This window comes from Choloepus didactylus, chromosome 2 (assembly GCF_015220235.1).
Source record: "Choloepus didactylus isolate mChoDid1 chromosome 2, mChoDid1.pri, whole genome shotgun sequence".
Lineage (NCBI taxonomy): Eukaryota > Metazoa > Chordata > Mammalia > Pilosa > Megalonychidae > Choloepus > Choloepus didactylus.
The window spans coordinates 20,014,264-20,035,163 of record NC_051308.1 but is presented as its reverse complement, the minus strand read 5'-3'; the positions used below and the strand labels follow the sequence as shown (position 1 = coordinate 20,035,163).

The 20,900-nt window shown below is 36.0% G+C and overlaps 1 protein-coding gene across 5 annotated transcripts in view; it reads right to left on the bottom strand.

Annotated features, from left to right (window-relative positions):
- TBCE (tubulin folding cofactor E) overlaps positions 1 to 20,900 on the bottom strand; it is a 157,904-nt gene that overhangs the window by 68,152 nt on the left and 68,852 nt on the right. For 4 of the 5 annotated variants that reach the window (XR_005214542.1, XR_005214543.1, XM_037821504.1 and 1 more), the window contains exon 3: positions 11,607 to 11,691. Coding sequence is in view for 3 of the 5 variants with exons in the window: in XM_037821504.1 (XP_037677432.1) it covers positions 11,607 to 11,691 (85 nt within the window). In the remaining 2 variants the exon portion in view is untranslated. Of the gene's footprint in view, positions 1 to 11,606; positions 11,692 to 20,900 lie in introns of those variants that run through there. The other variant, XM_037821527.1, reaches the window with a different exon arrangement.

The window sequence follows — 20,900 nt, the reverse complement described above, 5'->3', positions numbered from 1 at the left end:
GGTTCAAAAATGTTTCTCTTAAAAGCAGTTGGCCTGCTGAAGTTCCTTCCTCCTTCTGTCCACAAATTACAGATTTTGCTAGCAAAATCAACATCCTGACCCTTGCAGAAACAAGCCTCTGATGAACCCTAGTTATCAAGATTCAATCTGCTCTTAAGTTTCAGGAGGGTGGCTGGAAAAATTCAGGCTGCCCAGTTAGATTTGAATTTCAGAAAGTGAATATTTTTTTAGAGTAAGAATGTCTGAAATATTTCATGGGACACATTTATACTAAAAAAGTACTTATTCCTTAGCTGAAATTCAGATTTCACTGTGCATTCTGTGTTTTTATTCGCTAAATTTGGCAAACCTACTCAAAGGTAATGGATCCCCAAGGACTCAAAAATCTTGGGGCTTTGGATGCTAGATGTTGGGAAAGGCTGGGTCTCCGGAAGTTTCTTACAAATGTTGATTTTGATACCCTCCTTATTATAGGCATGTTTAAAGTTCTTTCTGTAAGTGTACATAGCTAACCATGCATCATGAGGAGAGAAATATTCTCTTTCATTCAATGTATCCTGTTGTAATACCTAAGTAGCTGACCCTAATGAACTTACTTCCCCATCAGAAAAACAGTGCAGTATATAAGAATCTTTTACAGATTGCGTTTGAGTGACACAAATTTTTATTTAACCTTGATTTATGGGAGGGTTGCAAAAATTAAATGAGTCTATCTTCATCTTTTTGAGCAGAGATTTGCCCTGCCTTCATATTATCATTACGTTTAGTGATTTTTAAAATATTCTTCTAACACTTTACATCACAGTTGGAGAATATTTTGTACTGATCCAATAATGTTTATCCAAGAACCTCAAAACACTTCAAAAAAATCTTATGACACCAATAAGATGAATAAATCAAGGGGTTTCCATTTCTTAAATTATTGAGTAGTGCTGACACAGTCTGAATAGTATGTCTTTTATAATGCCTAGTATTAATGAAATTAGATTTCACTCACTAATGCTGAAGAAAGTCACACTTTAGGACTGATTACTCACCAGAAAAGAAGAAATCATTTCATTGCTTACAAACAGAAACTCTTAAACAAGAGTTTGATTTAGAGAATATTCTTGAGTTTAGATTAAAAGGAAAATCTAAAAATCACTGTTTTAGTTTCCTAGCTGCCAAAACAACCATGAAATGGGTTGGCTTTAACAATGCGAATGTATTGGCTCATGGTTTTGAGGCTAGGACAAATCCAAATCAAGTCATCATCAAGGCAATGCTTTCTCCCAGAAGACTCTGACATTCTGGGGCTGGCTGTCAGTGATTCTTAGTCCTTGGCTTTCCTGTCATGTAGCAATGCACATGGCAGCCTCTCACAGCTTCTCCTTTCTCATGCAAAGTTCCACTGACTTTCAGTTTCTAGCTTCTCCCTCTTGCTTTCTCTCTCCGTATCACCTTCCCTATAAAGCCTTCAGTAATCAGATTAAGACCCATCCTGACTCAACTGGGCCACATCTGTGGGTATGAACTAAAGGTTAAGAACATTTTTTCTGGGGTACATAGCTCCAACCCACCACAATCACTCTGCTGTCTAGGGATTATGTAGACAAAACCTCAAGAATCACTACCTTAACTGAACATCAACTCCTCAATAGACAAAAGATGGAGAACAGAAGCAACTGAGAAAAAGACTCATTAACGTATAAACTACTATTCATTGACAGTGTTACACACATAAATTAAGGGTAATAGTAGCTGAAGAGATTGTCATATTTACCTTAAATAGGAGAAGGGATCAGATAAAAATGAAAGAATAACAAGAAATTATCAAAACTCATGTTTACAAGGGACCTTAACAGGTGATCTGGTCCACCACTCCCGAATCCTCTCCTAACAGTGTCCCACAAACTATTTCATTAAAAAAAAAAAATCTACTCTGTATTTAGAGACCTACAACAAAGAGCTGATAGCCTACATTTTAGCTCAACTCCAGTCTTTCATGCTACACTCATAACCCATTACATTATTTGGTCTTCCATGAAAGATATTAATAACACCTGCCATAACTACCTCAACGAAATAAAATAAGAAACACTTGTGATAAAATATGGAAATACTGCAAGGTAACTGAAAATATTTATTCATTGGGTTAAAATCCATTCTATATTCTACTTTAGGATCACTGGAAAAGCAGAGGTTAGACTCAGGCAAATATTATTGTACTGTTATAACTGGAGTTTCAAGAGACTAGTATGAGAAGAATTAGATAGGTGAACAAATAGAGTGAAGAAGAATGTAGGCCATGGCCCAGGTCTTGAGAACTGCATTATCTATGGCACAGTTGTATCTTAGATAGGTAGGACCTAACTCTGGATAGCAGAATATCATACATACCAATTTGAGTCAATGTCGAGACTCAAGAGCCTAGGCTCACCAAATATCCCACTCAAAATATCCTGGTACCTTTTGCTTGACATGCAAAGAATAGCAAACCAACTTCTATCAGATTTATGTGTTAAAGCACATAACTACACCATTATACACCTAACACACTATCAGCTGAAAGTAAGAACTACTTCTGAATACATGAGGATTAAATAGAGAAATTCCAAACCTAGTTCTGCAATATTATAACAGCTTTTAACTCAGACTTTGATTATAAAAATGGTGCACAAAGAACAAATTTCAAAGACTATGACGAGTGTTTATTGCTATGCTTTGTTTTTTATACTCCTGGCACTCAAGGAAATCTTTCTCATATCACTAGCTGGATATAAACTTAAGGAACAGAGAGCTCAGTGATTAAATCCCAGAGTGAATACTTTAAAATATTAAAGTGTACAGAGTGCAACAAAAAAATTACAAGGCAAAGAGGAAATGATAGATCACCCAAAGGAACAAGATACAAAATCCCAAAACCATCAACTAAGAATACCAGACTCTGGACACACCAAAGACTTCAAAAAAAAAAAAAAAAATCATCAATATGCTCAAGGAGATAATGGAAAACACGGAGAAAGAACTAAAGGACATGAATTAATAATATAAGAATCTCAAAAAAGAGAAATTTTTAAAAGGACCAAATAGAACAACCTGAGTTGGGGATCACAATAAATGAAATGAAAATTTCCCTAGAGGCTTTCAAAAGCAGATTAGAACTCAACAACAAAAAGACAAGCAACCCAATTTAAAAATGGGCAAAAAATGGACAGAAACTTTTCCAAAGGGGAAATACAAATGGCTAAAAAGCATATGAAAAGATGGTCAACTTCACTAGCTATTAGGGAAATGCAAATCAAAACCACAATGAGACATCATCTCATACCTACTAGAGTGGAAGCTACTAAACAAACATGAAACTCCAAGTGTTGGAGAGGATGTGGAGAAATAGGTACACCAAATCACTGTTGGTGAAAATGTAGAATCGTACAGCTGCTCTGGAAGACAGTTTTGTGGTTCCTCAGGAAGCTAAGTATAGAACTTCCATATGATTCAGCAATCCTATTACTAGGTATATACTTGGAACAACTGAAAGCATCAATGTTTACAGTGGCATTATTCATGATTGCCAATAGATGGAAACAGCCCAAATGTCCATCAACTGACAAATATGATAAACTGTGGGATATACAATGTAAAATTATGCAATATTATGCAGCTGTAAGACAGAATGAAGTCATGATGAGTGCAACAACGTGGGTGCCTTGAGCAAACCCTGAGGACATTATGTTGAGAAAATAACCAGAAACAAAGGGCAAACATTGCACAGTCTCACCAATATGAACTACCAATAATGAGCAAACTCTGAGAGTTAAATTCAAGACCACAGGTCATCAGGAGATAGAAAGAGGGCAGAGACTGGGCAATTGATGCCTAAAGAGTACAGAATATTTAATAAAGTTGATTGTAAAGGTTCAGAAATGGATAGCACAATACTGCGGGATGGTAACACAATACTGTAAGTGCAATTCACAAAGCTGAGAGTGAGTATTGCTGAAGAGGAAGATTAGGGTCGCATATGTCACCAGAATGAAAGGTAGAGGATAAAAACTGGGACTGTATAACTTTGAGAAATCTAGAATGGATGATGACAGTGCCTAATCGAACAAATAAAAGAAGGTTTTTTTATGAACTAGAAGAAAAGTATGTCACTCTTGCAAGGTATTAAAATAATGGGGTGGTATATAGGAAAAAATACAATTAATGCAAACAAAGGTCTATAGCTAACCATAACATTGTAATATTCTTTCATTAATTGGAACAAAGGCACTTTACCGAAGCTAAATGTCAATAATAGGAATATAAAAGGGAGGGGTATGAGAGTCTTTTTTTTCTTTCTTTTGGAAGAAATGGGAATGTTCTCATATCGATTGTGGTTGTGAAGGCATAACTATGTGATTATGCCAGGAGACACTGATTGGATACTTAGGATAAACTGTATGGTGTGTGAATAAAACTATTTAAAAAAAAAAATTTATGTACCAAGGATCTTTTCTAAGGAACACTTTACTAGGACTGATTCTGTTACTTGGGGTCCTTGAAAGGGCAGGAGCATCTTATTTTTTTTCTTTGAGTCTTTGTATCTAACTTTTTGCACACAACAGATACCCAATAAATGTTGGGTTATGTGATTTAAACAAAACAAAAAGTAGATTAGAGCTAGGAGAAGAAAGAAATGGTGATCTTGAAGATAAGGCAATTTAAATGATTCAGGCAGAAGAGCAGAAAGGAAAAAGAATTAAAAAAAGGTGAACAGAGTAAAAGGGACCTGTGGGACACCATCAAGCAGACTAACATACATACTATAGGAGTCCTAGAAGGAGAAGAAAGGGCATAAGAAATATTCAAAGAAATAATGGCAGAAAACTTCCCAAATTACATCTATGTGCATTTTAAAGAAGGCTAACCACAAACAGGATAAACTCAAAGAGAGCCACGCCTAGACATATGGTAACCAAACAGCCCAATTCCAAGGACAAGCAGAGAGATCTGAAAACTGCAGGAGAAATCAATAAGTTATGTACAAAGGAATCCCAATAATATAAGTGCTGATTTCTCATCAGAAACCATGGAGGCAAGAAAGCAATAGGACAAAATGTTTAAAGTGCAGAAGGAAAACAAATGCCAACTGTGAGTTTTATATCGAGCAAGAATCTCTTTCAAAAATGAGAGATTAAGAAATAGCCAGACAGAAAACTTGAGGAAGTTCACCACCATACCTGCCCTACAAGCAAGGCTAAAGTGAATTCTTCAGACTGAAAGGAGAGGACACTAGACAGTGGAATGAAAAAGCATAAAGAAATAAAGACCTCAGAAAAGAGAACCATATGGGAAATTATAAATGCCAGCATTATATTGCATTTTTGGCATGTAATTCCACTTTTTACTTCTTACAGTTTCCAAAATGCAAATACGTAAAAAGTAATGATGAATCCATGGTTTTGAACATAAAATGTATAAAGATATAACTCTGCAATACGCACAAAAAAAGTGTGTGGACAAAGGCATATAGGAAAAGTATACGTGTATGCTATGAAGTTAAGTTGCTTTCAAATTAATAGAAATATCTACAATAATATTTGGAGACATCGATAAACCACTCTTATCAACAGAGAGAACTTACAGACAGAGGATCAATATGGAAACAGAGATCCTAAATAAGACAATAAATGAACTAGACCTAACAGACATATACAGAACACTGTACCCCACATGAGGGAGAAGAAATGAACGTCAACCTTGCAAGGTGTTAAAAATGGGGTGATATTGGGGAAAAAATATAATCAATGCAAACTAGAGACTATAGTTAACAGAAACATTGTACTATGCTTCCTTTCATGTAACAAAGGCAATATATCAAAGCTAAATGCCTATAAGAGGGGGATATAAGGGAGGGGTATGGGACTCTTGGCATTGGTGATGCTGTCTGACTCTTTTATGGTACTTTAGTTTAATTCTATCTTTTGTTGCTTTTTAGTTGTCATTTTTTAATCTTTCTTTTTCTTTTTCTTTTGTCTCTCTACTTTCTTTGACTCTTTCTCCTCCTTTGTGGAAGAAATGGAGATGTCCTTATATAGATAGTGGTGATGGTGGTGAATGCATAAATACGTGATTATATAGGGAACTATAGATTGTTTACTAAGGCGGAATGTATGGTGGGTGAACAAAACCACCTTAAAAAAAACAAAAACAAAAACAATGAGATGATGGAGAAACCTTGAGAGCACTATATTAAGTGAAATAAGTCAGACATGAAAGGACAAATATTGTATGGTCTCACTGATACGAACTAATTATAATATGTAAACTCAAAGACGTGAAACATAAGTTACCAGAATATAGAACGAGGCTAAAGAATGGGGAGCAGCTGCATTTTACGAACAGAATGTTTAACTAGGTTGAACTTAAGTGCTTGGAAATGGACAGAGGTGACGGTGGCATGTTATTCTGAGAATAACAGTGCTGAATGGTGTGTGTCTGTGGTGGAAAGGGGAAGCTTAGAGTCATGTACGTCACCAGAAGGAAAGTTGGAGGTTGAACGATGGGAATACATAAAACAGTGAATCTTGTGGCAAACAATGTCCATGATTGACTGTACAAATATTAGAAATCTCTTTCATGAACTAGAACAAATGTATGACAGTATAACTAGAAGTTAATAATAGAGGAGTATATAGGGGAAAAAATATACCTATTGCAAGCTATGTACTACAGTTAGTTGTATTTTCACATTCATCAAAAGTAACAAATGTACTATGCCAATACCATGAGTCAATAATGGAGGGGGTGGGATTAAGGGTATGGGAGGATTTGAGTTTTCTTTATTGTTTTTATTTCTTTTCTGGAATAATGGGTACACAGCTGTATGACGGTACCGTGGGCAACTGACTGTGCAATTGGATGATTGTATGGTATGTGAACAATCTCAATAAAATTGAATTTTAAAAACAGTGTTTATTAGTTTTTCTTTTCAAATTATAAAAGTCATTAATATACACATGCCAACTACCTTAAGATATCCATTTGTAACATTTTGCCATATTTCTTCCCATTTGTTTTTCCCTATGCATTATCGGTGTGTTAAACACCCATATATAGCAATATAAAGCGCCCATAAAAACTGCGGTAGATTCAATCATCTACACCAACAAAACACGTGTTCTTAATCTTTTTTTCTCCCTTTCTTACAGAAGTTGCAGTTTTGCAGAACAATCATGCATAAAGAACAAGATTCCCATATATCACCCTATTATTAACACCTTGCGTTGGTGTGGAACATTTGTTACAACTGGTGATAGCACGTTTTCATAATTGTACTATTGTAATATAATTATAATTAACTATAGTACAGGATTTAACCTAGGCTCACTGTTTGCATAGTGTTGTCCCATGGAATTTTTTTTCTTAATTTTTTATTCTGTTACCATATATACAATCTAACATTTCCCCTTTTAATCTCATTCAGCTATATATTTCAGGGCTGTTAATTACATTCACAATGTTTTGCTACCAAAACCACTATCCATTATGAAAACATTTTCATTAACCTAAATAGGAACCATGACTGGTTCTTCATCTTAATCTGTGTTCCTGTGGGCCTGAAGCCGTTTGTAAACAGGACCCTTTGAAAATGTACTGTCAGTTAAGGTGTGAACTCATGGTGAATAGGATCTTCCAGAGTCCTCTTTGGTCGTGGCCAGACTGAATCAGGGTGGCCTTAATCCATATGACTAGAGGCTTTATAAAGAGAAGCCAGAAGTCAGTGGAAGCTGGAAAAGCCAAGGCAAGGAGATTGCCATGTGATGGGAGGCAGAGAGGCAAGCCAAGGAACCACAAAGATTGTGACAAGCCAGCATCAAAATGCCACAGACTTCAGGGAGAAAGCCTGGCCTTGCCGACGCCTTGATTTTGGACTTCTAGTGTCCAAACCCTTGAGACAATAAATTCCTGTTGTTAAGCCAGCCATTGGGTGGTATTTGTCACAGCAGCCCTGGCAAACTAAGACATACACACATACACACATAAATACACCCAAATGTATACACATAATTGGGCATGTACTGTCAAAGTATAACTTTCAAAACACTAAAAACCTGAGTCTCACAGAAATCTAAAAAAAAAAAAAAAAAAAAAACTTATTAGACAAAGTCATAGTAATCAAAACAGCATGGTATTGCCACAAGGACAGACATATAGACCAATGGAATCGAACTGAAAGTTCAGAAATCAACCTTCATATCTATGGCAAACTGATTTTTTACACAGGTGCCAAATCCACTGAATTGGGAAAGAGTAGTCTCTTCAACAAATAGTGTACAGAAAAGTGATGTCCATATACAAAAGAGTGAAGGTGGATCCTTACTCCACACCATATACAAAAAGCAACTCAAAGTGAATGAAAGACCTAAATATAAGAAGCAGAGCTATAAAACTCCTAGAAGAAAACATAGGAAAACATCTTCAGGACCCTATGTAACACGGTAGTTTCTTAAGATTATACCAAAAGCACAAACCACAAAAGAATAGATAAATGGGGCATCCTCAAAATTAAAAATTTTTGTACAAAGAACTTTATAATTAGAGTAAAATGACAAGCTACACAATGGGAGGAAATATTTGGAAACCACGTATTCAGTAGGGGTTTAATATCCAGAATATATAGCGAAATCCTACAACTCAACAATAAAAAGACAAATGACCCAATTTTAAAATGGGCAAAAAGATTCGAATAGACATTTTTCCAAAGAGGAAATACAAATGGCTAAAAAGCACATGAAAAGATGCTCTACATCACTAGCTATTAGGGAAATGAAAATGAAAATCACAATGAGATATCGTTTCACACCTACTAGAATGGCCAGTGGTGGGAAAAAAAAAAAAAAACAAAACAGAAAACTACAAGTGTTGAAGATGATGCACAGCAACTGGAAAACATATTCACTGCTGGTGGGAAAGTAAAATGATCCAGTCACTGTGGAAGACAGTCTGGCAGCTCCTCAGGAAGCTAAGTATAGAAGTGCCATATGATCTGTAATCCCACTACTAGATATATACCCAGAAGAACTGAAAGCAGGGACCCAAACAGATACTTGCACACTGATGATCATAGGGCCATTATTCACAACTGCCAAAAGATGAAAGCAACCCAAGTGTCAATCAATGATGAATGGATAAACAAATATTTACACATATAATGTAATATAGTACTCAGCTGTAAAAAGGAATGAAGTCCTGATAAATACAACACGGATGAATCCTGAAGACATCATGTTGACTGAAACAAGTCAGAGCAAAAGGACAAATATTTTATGATAAAAAATAATTAGAATAAGCAAATTCACAGAGTCAGAAATTAGGATACAGTTTACCAATGACTGGGGTGGGGGGCAAGGGAGAGGGAGTTAATGCTTAAATTACACAGTTTCTTTTTGGGTTGAAGGAAAAGTTTTGGTGATAGATGGCGGTGACAGTAGCACAACATTGTAAACATAATGAACACCACTGAACTATATATTTCAATGTAGCTAAAAGGTAAAATTTTAAGTTGTATATATGTTACTAGAATAAAAATTTAAAAACAAACAAACAGGATTGTACAAAAAACAGTGAATCCTAAGGTAAATCACTGACCACAGTTAATAGTACAACATAACATATTGTAACAAATGGACCTTAGTAACTCAAGGCATTAATATTGGAGAGTAGGGGGTTATATTGGCACTTTATTTTCTGCAAGATTTTTCTGTAAACCTATGACCTATCTATTTCACAAACATCTTATGAGAAAATTCATGATCTAACTACTTTAAGCTGCTTTTGCTTCATTCAAATAGCATCTAAACATAAAGAAAATGTTTACTATGGTAAAATACGTTTCTAAACTATATTATCTTGTTATTACAGCTTTCTAAGTAAAATATGAAATATCAGAACTCTCCAATCAATTTTTTAAAAGCAAAGAAGTGTATATGACATATTAGTAAGATATCTGAACTATAGTTATGACAAGTACATGTGGTTTAATCTGTTCTGTGTGATTTAAGGATTCTAAAATACTGCCACAATCTTTTACTAATTGACATCATGTTCTAATTAATAGCAATATAAGGATTGACAAATATAAAGGAGTTCAATTCCTTAAGTTTACATTAGTGGTTCTCTACCATATCAGACCCAATATTCCCTTTTGTACTGCCCCACAAATATTCCGAAATGGAATTCATAGATAAGATTATTTACCCATGTAATTTTTTTAAAGCCAACACAATGCCTTTTTCAACATATAAATGCCCAGGCATGAGTACACTAAAAGAAATAATGAGGTAAAGAGACAACTGACTCCAGGGTAAGAATCCAAACAGTGCGTCCATACCCATAAACTGAGGCCTCCCATCAACACTTCAGGGCAAATCCTTGATTTGCCAGGACTGAAGTAATTTCTTTATTTTTCTGCTCAGATTGGCCATGACTTTGAAATATCACCATATTCAGACTCCATTAAGAACCATGAAATCATGGATGGTATGGGCATTCTTTTTTAGAAGAGGGAAGTGGGCTGGGGCTGATGAAGGAGGGTACGGGACAGGCTCCATATGAGAGATTTATTCACTGGAAGGCTTGCAAGGTAATGGCTAGCTGGGTAAGGGATCAACAGCACTGGCAGAGATATTCCTATTTTCCCAAATACATTCCCTAAATACTCTAAAAAATAAAATATTACCTAAATACATAAACTCCTCCCTTCATCTTCAACTAACTGACAGATTCTAAGCTGACCCCATTCCATATCTGCCATCACAGTTTGCCTCTAGGAACATGCTGATTTTCCTTCTAACTTGACTATAAATTATGGAATGATAGACCAGGAAACATATTTTGCTATTATTGAACTCTGATCTTTATTTTTAAAGTTAATAATTTTGTACTTGTTGATGGTCACAAAGATTGTTATAAGCAGAGTTAGGGACCTCCTGATTTCCAGGTTAATATTGTGGTCACTGTACCTCACTTATAGAAAAACAAGCTTTATAGTAACAGGACCTTCTGAAAAACTGAAACCTAAAGAAAATCCACAACAACAAAATAGAAATAAAATTCTGCCCAGAAGCTCCCTACCACCCTTTTCAGAGCTTTATGCAGTCTCTCAGACATCAGGCAGTTAAAAAAATTAGTGATATGCAATATAATGTTTAATACTTCACCTAACAAGAGCATTTTTTAAATGGTGACCTAGCATTCCACTAACTGGATGTCCGTATTTTCTTTAATCAATTGCTTCTTACTGAATATCTAAGCTTATTCTCTCCCATTATATTCAATTAATGGGCTATAATAAATCAATGAGTTTATAGTCATCTAATTAAAAAAAAACTTTCAAAACACAAAGAAAACAGGACAAAGACACTACCCCACTTGCAAAAGACGGAGGTTTTTAAAAAGGAATACTCTACGAACAGCAGTAATTGAACCACAAATCAAAGAACTCTCTTTTTAGAATATACCAAATACTATATTAAAATGCCCCAAGATCCAAACAGTGTTTCTACTTCTGCATCTCTTTTATTCAACAAGTAAATTTTATCTTGACTAAACTACCATGACAATTCAAATTTGAACATTACCTGCATTTAAAATACACAGTCCCCTCATGGCTCCCATCATGTTTTCCTCTCTCCGGATTGTCCCATTCGACTCCTAACCAGAGTCCTAGCAAAACAAGAAAAGCCAAATGAGCAATACATGGTGAAATAGGTAATACTATCACATTCCTGCAAGCAAATACAATTTACAATGGAAATCATCAACATATAGACACCTCATAGGGAGAATGAAATGGCTCATGGAAAAACAAGTTAATCTTATGATTTCAATCAGCAAATGTACTAGCATGTTTGGTTCAAAAAGCCAAAAAATTAAAAATAAATAAAAAATAAAAACACAAGACATAATTAAGTACTTACTAAGTATCAGACTTTTCACAACAGCCATTTCTTCAATGTGAAGATGTAATATATGATCCTCTTTTTACAAGTTCCCAAACTAACACGCAAGTTTTCAGCATTCTAGTGTAGTAATCTGCCATTTATAAAATAAGAATCTATATATAAATATTTTTCTTATTCAATATAGGTAAATTAACTTGCCCAAAGAAATTTATTTTCAAATCCAGGACATTCTACTTCAGAATCCAAATCTATCCTTCATACTATGCTATCTATAGCTCATATTTTATATTTGTATAACACCCTTACAATTTTCAAAGTATTTTCTTTACATCCCCTCCTTTCTTTTAGCTATACTTATTAAGTGCCCACTATGTATAGGGCACTGTGTGAAGTGCAAAAATAAGTTAAGACAGGAACACTTTCACTTCTAAATCAACCCCCCCCTGCTGAAAACAACTAATCTGGGAAAAGGAAGAAACCCAAAGAGTTGATTTCAGATTTCAGGACACCTATCTTCCTAGAAGGATGTGCTGATTCTAGTAAAAGAGACTGATAAGCTGAAAAGCAGAAGACAGCCTTGGACAGACTTGAGAGGCTAAGGGATGAACATTAGAAATCAGAGCCTCCCAGAGAAGGGAGAGGTTGTCAAGAAACTCCTGAGGATATGTATTGGGGTTCTCAATGGAAAAATCCTAGGGGTTAAAAAAAAAACTAACTCTAAATAGACTAGCCCTGATAGGGATTGAAGACCAACTTCAAATAATCTCAATAACATTGTTTTTTAAAGTGATATGAGATTGCTACTGACCATAGCCTCCTGCCAGAAGCAAATTCAATCCTCTGGAGGAAGATAACATCACCAACTCAAGACTCAAATTATAATTTTCATACTCAATATTTTAAAAACAAAAACCAAACAAAAAAGAATCAGGAATAGAAAGAGAAAGACCATGTGAGAGAAAAATCAAGAAAAACAGTAGTCATTAGACCCATTCGGAATCCGAATAACGGAATTTACAGACATGGAATATAAAATAACTATACTTAATAAGTTCAGGGAAATAAAAGATGAGACTGAAAATTTCATCAGAAATTATTAAAACCTAAAATTTTATTTTAAAATTATCTTTAAAAAAACAACAAATGTAAATTCTGGAGCTGAAAAATAAAATAATTTGAAGTAGCATTCAATAGATGGATTTTTACAACAGATTGGAGATAGTGAAAAAATTAAGTTAGAAGAAAACAGATACAGAATGAAACACAGCAACAAAGGATGGAAAAGATGGAAAAGAGTGTAAGAGACATAGAAGATACAAGGAAAAGGTCTACTATATACATAACTGGAATCCCAAAAGGAGACTAGAGAGAGAAAGCAGCAGCAATATTTGAAGAAATACAGCCTGAGAATTATCAAAAGCTAAAGAGGGAAAGTGGGGCAAGATGGTGGCATAAAGAGGGGTGGAATTTAGTTAGTCCTCTACAGCAACTATTAAATAGCCAGGAGCAACTAGTAAATAGTCTGGAACAATTGCTGGGGAACATCCATGACTCAACACACATTGTGCGCCAGCCCAAAACGGGTGGAACAGCTGAGATAGCAGCATAAGACTGTAAGTAAAGCTCCCCAAACTGCCGAGCTGGGCTCCTCCCCCAATGGCATGGCAGGCTGAGCTGAAACATTCCCTGTAGAAAAAAGAAACAGCTTACCCAGACCAGGGAAAGTAATGCAATGAAGTTCAAATTGCAGTTTTAATTAACAAATCTGGACTACTGAATACAAGCTACAAGCACAGATAACCCTGGAACAAGAAGGAAAGGAAACTGAGGATCCTCATGGCAGACAGAAGACAGGGCTGATGGGAAAAAAATAAAATACATATATAATTTAAAACAGAGGCTTTTGGAGACAGCTAATCTCAGAAGACAGAAAATGGCTGTGTCCCAAGAAAAGGGTACCAACATCAACCAACCGGCAAAACTGGGGGACTGACTCTGAAAAGGGACTCTCTTTTTCCTTTTTTTCCTCATCCTAAGTAGCTCATTAGAGAAAGCCTCGGGCATTTTCAACTGTTAACCCTGACTTAAGCAAGGGTGGAGTTAACAGAGTCAGAGACACAAAGGAGGAATTCAAGTGTAGAAGATAACTACCTAAAGGGTGCATCTTCCCTAAGAAAGGGGGGGGCAGGGCTCAGCTAAAGTGGCTGCCCTCCCTCAGAAAACTCAGACCCCAGGGCCTGGGGGGGCAGCAGTGGGGTGGGGGGTAACGGACCAGAAACAACTTAAACTTGGCTTCTGATACCATCGGACCCTGGCCAAGAGCACTGAGAATTAAAAGCACCACACCTCTTTACACGAGTAGGGAACTGCAGGTCACAAGTACCACCCACTAGGAAAAGCACAGAGTCTACAGGCCTCACAGGAAAGTCTCAAAATCTGCTGGGTCTCACCATCAGAGAAACCTGATATTGAATACAGCCTCCTCCTGAGACCTGGGCCCATATGGTCTGGGAAAATCTGATTGGGGTAATCAAGGAAACCAGATGCCTAGACCACAAAAAATTATGAAGCACAACAGGAAAAATGAGGATATGGCCCAGTCAAAGGAACAAACTTACACTGCAACTGAGTTACAGGAATTGAAACAACTAATTATTAATTAATAATCCAACAAATCTCCTAAATCAATTCAAAAATCAAATCAACGAGTTGAGGGAAGATATGGCAAAAGAGATGAAGGATATAAAGAAGACATTGGGAGAACATTAGGAAGAAGCTGAAAGTTTGAAAAAACAATTAGCAAAACTTATGGGAATGAAAGGCACAATACAAGAGATGAAAAACAAAATGGAGATATACAACAGCAGATTTGAAGAGGCAGAAGAAAAGATTCATGAACTGGAGGACAGAATGTCTGAAATCCTATGCACAAAAGAACAGATAGGGAAAAGAATGGAAAAATATGAGCAGCATCTCAGGGAACTGAATGACAACATGAAGCACATGAGTGTACCTGCCATGGGTGTCCCAGAAAACACCAGAAGGAGAAGAGAAGAGAAAAGGGGCAGAAAGAATAACGATGAAAACAATCACTGAAAATTTCACACCTTTTATGAAAGACATAAAATTACAGATCCAAGAAGCAAAGTGTACCACAAACAGAATAGATCTGAATAGACCTACTCTAAGACCCTTAATAATCAGACTGTCAAATGTCAAAGACAAAGAGAGAATTTTGAAAGCAGTAGAAGTGATCCATCACACACAAGGGAAGCTCAGTAAAACTAAGTGCAGATTTCTCAGTAGAAACCACGGAGGGGAGAAGGCATTTTGGTTGTATGATATATTCAAGATACTGAAAGAGAAAAACTGCTAACCAAGAATCCTATATCTGGAAAACTGTCCTTCAAAAATGAGGGAGAATTTATTTACAGATAAACAGACAGTGAGAGAGTTCATGAACAGGAGACCTCTTCTACAAGAAATGCTAAATGGAGTACAACAGACTGATAGGAAAAGACAGGAGAGAGAGGTCTGGAGAAGAGTGTAGAAATGAAGATACTAGGAGACAGGAAGAGGTTAAAGATCAGACAATTGATGCTCAAGGAGTACAGAAAGTTCAACAGGATTGATTGTATAGATCCAGAAATAGATACCACAATATTGGGTGACAGGAGCACAATACTGTAAGTACACTGACAAAGATGACTGTGAGTATGACTGAAATAGGAAGGACAGAGGTATGTAGGACACCAGAAGGAAAGACAGAAGATAAAGATGGAGACCGTATAACTATGTGAAACCTAGAGTGATCAATGATTGTGATTAAATGTACAAATATAAGAATGTTTTTACATAAGGGGGAACAAATGAAAGTCAACTTTAAGGTGTTAAAAATGGGGTGGTATTGGGGAAAAATACAATCAATGCAAACTAGAGTCTACAGTTAACAGTAACATTGTAATATGCTTCCATTAATTGTAACAAAGGCAATATACCAAAAATAAATGTCTATAAGAGGGGGGTTTAAGGGAGGGGTATGGGATTCTTGGCATTGGTGGTGCTGTCTGACTTTTTTGTTGTATTTTATTTTATTTTTTCTTTTGTTGCTGTTTAGTTGTCTTTTTTTTTTTCTTTTTCTTTTACCTTTTATCCCCTCTTCCTCTTTCTTTGTGGAAGAAATGGAAATGTCCTTACATAGTGATGGTGAATGCATAACTATGTGATTATACAGGGAAGCATTGATTGTTTACTTAGGATGGAATGTATGGTGTATGAATAAAATCATCTAAAAAATAGACAAGAGGGAAAAAAATGAAGGAGGAACTGAGACATTCCTAGATAAACAAAAGCTGAGGGACTTTATTACCATTAGACTGGCCCTACAAGAAATGCGATAGGGAATTTCGGTTGTTGAAAAAAAAGGACACTAGATAACTGACTGAAGTCACTTAAAGAAATAAAGATCGCCAGTAAAGATAAAAACTTGGGTAAATATAAATACCAGTACTGCTGTATTTTTCATTTGTAACTCCACTTTTTACTTCCTACAGGATCTAAAAGGCAAATGTGTACACTATAAGGATATATCAATGGTTTAGGGACTCAAAATGTATAAATATGTAATTTATGACATGAATACATAAAGGTGGGGAAGGAGGGGTATAGGAACATAGTTTAAACATGCTATTGAAGTTACGATGGTATCAAAGCAAATGAGATTGTTATAGATTTAGGATGTTAAATTTAAGGCCCAAGGAAATCACAAAGAAAATGTCTGAAAATATGCAACCTAAGAGAGACAGAAAGTAGAGTACAGGTCATCAGAGGTAGGGGACAGGAGCAATGGAGAATTAATGCATAATGGATATAGGGTGAGTATATGGTTTCTGTTTGGAGTAAAAGGAAAGAGTAGTAATAGATGGTGCTGAGCATACTGCAATACTGTGAATTTGATTAATTTGATTAATTTGACTAATCCCACTGAATGGTATTCTTGGGATGGGAAGATTTATGCTGTATATATGTTTCCACAGCTTAAAAAAAAAAGAAAGAGAAAATAAAGAAATAATGACAGCAGAATGAAATACATGGATGATGGAGACTTGACTACACCTTTCTCATCAATGGACAGACCATCCAGAAGAGGATCAATAAGAAACAGAGAACTTGAATAATATGTTAAATGAAATGGGCCTAACAGACATTTATATAATAATGCACCCAAACCAGCAGGATATACATTCTTCTTAAGTGCCCATGGATCATTCTCCAGAAGAGACCATATGTTAGTTCACAAAATAGGTCTCAATAAATTTAAAAATACTGAAATTACAGAAAGTACTTTCTCTGGTCATAATGGAATGAAACCAAAAATCAATAAAAGATGGATAAGAAAATCTACAAGTTCATGGAGGTTAAACAATATACTACAACAATCAGTGGGTAAAAGAAGAAATTACAAGAGCAATCAGTAAATTACAAGAGCAATCAGCTAGTTGAGAGGGAAATTTGTTGCCCTCAATGCGTACATTAAAAAATAAGAAAGAGCTAAAATCAAAGATCTAACAGGATGTCTGCAGGAACTAGAAAAAGAACAGCAAACTAACCTCAAAGCAAACAAAAGGAAAAAAAAAAAAACAACAAAGATTAGAGCATTAAGAAATGAAATTGAGACTGAAAAACAATAGGGAGAATCAACAAAAGCAGAAGTTAGTTCTAAGAGAAATGAATAAAATTGACAAACCCTCACCTAGACTGAAAAAGAAAAAAGAAAGAAGATGCAAATAAGTCAGCAATGAAAGGGGGTACATTACTACTGACCACACAGAAATAAATAAGATCATAAGAAGATACTTTGAGCAAGTATATGCCAACAAACTAAACAACACAGATGAAATGGACAACTTGCTAGAAATACATGAACAACTTACAATGACACTAGAAGACGTAAAGGACCTCAACAAACCAATCACAAGCAGAGACTAAAACGGTCATCAAAAAACCTTCCAACAAAGAAAAGCCCAGAACCAGATGTCTTCACAGTTGAATTCTACTAATCATTCCAAAAATAATAAATACCAATCCTGCTCAAACTCTTCCAATAAATTGAAGAGAAGGGAACACAACCTGACTTATTCTATGAAGCCAAAATCCAAATGAAAACATCAACACAAGTATACCTTCACCAAAGGAAGGCCAATAGCATCCGGAAAACCTCTGTTAGCTGGGAAGGCACGTAGCTGGTGTCTGCTGATCCCAGGTTGTGTTCCAGCTCCACTCTCAGCTCCTGTGCATGCTTCAAAGTGTCTCTCAAGGCTGTAGGACCTTCTTCTGTCTGTGAACTTTTTTAAAGCACTCCAGTGATTCAATTAAGACCCAATCTGAATGGGCTGGGGTAACATCTCCATGGAAATTATCCAATCAAAGATCTCACCCACAGTTGATTGAGTCACATCTCCATGGAAACACTCAATCAAAGGATTCCAACCTAATCAATACTAATACGTCTGCCCCCACAAGATTGTTTCAAAGAACACGGCATTTTGGGGGACATAATACATCCAAACTGGCACATATGGTCAACTGATTTTTAACAAGGCTGACAAGTCCACCCATCTGGGACATAGCAGACACTCCAAACAAATGATGCTGGGAGAACTGGATATCCATATCCAAAAGAAAGAGAGAAAGAGGACCCCTATCTCACACCTTATACAAAAATTAACTCAAAATGGATCTAAGACATAAATATAAAAGAACCATAAAACTCCTAGGAGAAAATGTAGGGAAGCATCTTCCTCACCTGGATGGTTGCTGAGATTCTCACAAACATTGAGGACTGGTGGTTTGATGTGCCGAACCCTCTATCATGGGACTTGCCCTTAAGAAGCCTATTACTGCAAAGGAGAGGCTAGGCCTGCCAATAATTGTGCCTAAGAGTCTCCCCCTGAATCCCTCCTTGTTGCTCAGATGTGGCCCTCTCTCTCTACCTAAGCCAACTTGGCGGGTGAAGTCACTGCCCTCCCCACTACATGGGATCTGATACCCAGGGATGTAAATCTCCCTGGCAAGGCAGAATATGACTCCTGGGGAGGAATCTGGACCTGGCTTCATGGGATGGAGAACATCTTCTTGACCAAAGGGCAGATGTGAAATGAAATGAAATAAGGTTTCAGTGGCTGAGAGATTCCAAATGGAGTCGAGAGGTCACTCTGGTGGTCAGTCTTACATACAATATGCATAACTCTTCATAGGTTTTAATGACTTGGAATAACTAGTAGTAAATACCTGAAACTATCAAACTCCAACCCAGTAGCCTTGAAGCTTAAAGACAACTGTATAACAATGTAGCTTACAAGGGGTAACAATGTGATTGTAAAAGCCTTATGAATCACACTTCCCTTTATCCAGTGTACGGCTGGACGAGTAGAAAAATGAGGGCAAAAAACTAAAGGAAAAATAGGACAGGAGTGGGGGGAACAATTTGGGTGTTCTTTTTTTACTCTTATTTTTTTATCCTTATTTTCACTTTTTCTGGTACAAGGAAAATATTCAAAAAATAGATAGGGGTGATGAATGAACAACTATATGATGGTAATGTGAACAACTGAATGTATACTTCCGATGACTGTACAGTGTGTGAATAAATCTTAATAAAAAAAAAAAAATCATGTGGTAGGAAGTGGTTCCTTAAACCTTACACCCAAAGCATGAGCAACTTAAGAAAAAAACAGACATGAGAATGCCTCAAAATTGAACAGTTTTGTCAAGAGGGTGAAAAGGCAACCTACTCAATGGGAGAAGATATTTGGATACCACATATCCAATAAGGGTTTTATATCCAGGATATATAGAGATCCTACAACTCAACCATAAAAAGACAGTCAAACCAATTTTAAAAATGGGCACTTTTTCAAAGAGGATAGGACTAAAAAGGATATGAAAATATATTCAACATCACAAGCTATTAGGGAAATGCAAATCAAAACAACAATGATATATCACTTCACACCTACCAGAATGGCCAGTATTAAAAAAAAAAACAAAAAAAAAAAAACAGAAAATTACAAGTGTTTGGAGATGATGTACAGAAACTAGGAAACTTATTCATTGCTGGTGGGAAAGTAAAACAATGCAGCCACTGTGGAAGACAGTCTGGCAGTTCCTCAGGAAGCTAAGCATAGAAGTGCCATATGATCTGCAATCCCGCTACTAGATATATACCCAGAAGAACTGAAAGCAGGGACCGAAACAGACACTTGCACACTGATGATCATAGCGGCATTATTCACAACTGCCAAAATATCAAAAGATGGAAGTAACCCTACTATCAATCAACTGATGATTGGATAAACAAATGTTTATACTTATAATGTAATATAATATTCAGCTGTACAAAGGGAAGAAGTCCTGATAAATGCAACAACATGGATGAATCCTGAAGGCATCATGTTGAGTGAAATAAGTCAGATGCAAAAGGATAAAAAAGGAAATTGAAAACCTAAACAATGTGATAAATGAATTAGACTTAACAGACACATGTAGAGTAATACATTCCAAATCACCAGTATACACATTCTCCTCTAGTGCTCAAGGAACTTTCTCCAGTATAGATCATATGCTGGGGCATGAAACAAGCTTCAATAAATTTAAAAAAATTGAAATTATTCAAAACACATTCTTTGATTACAATGCAAGACAACTAGAAGTCAATAACCATCAAAGATGTAGAACATTCACAAATACCTGGAGGTTAAACAACACACTATAAACAATCAGTGGTTCAAAGAAGAAATTGCAAAAAAAATTGCTAAATATCTAGAGATGAATGAAAATTAGAACACAACATATCAAAACTTATGGGATGCAGGGAAGGTGGAATTGAGGGGGAAATTTATAGCTGTAAACGCATACATTAAAAAGGAAGAAAGAGCTAAAATTAAAGAACTAATGGAACAACTAAAGAAG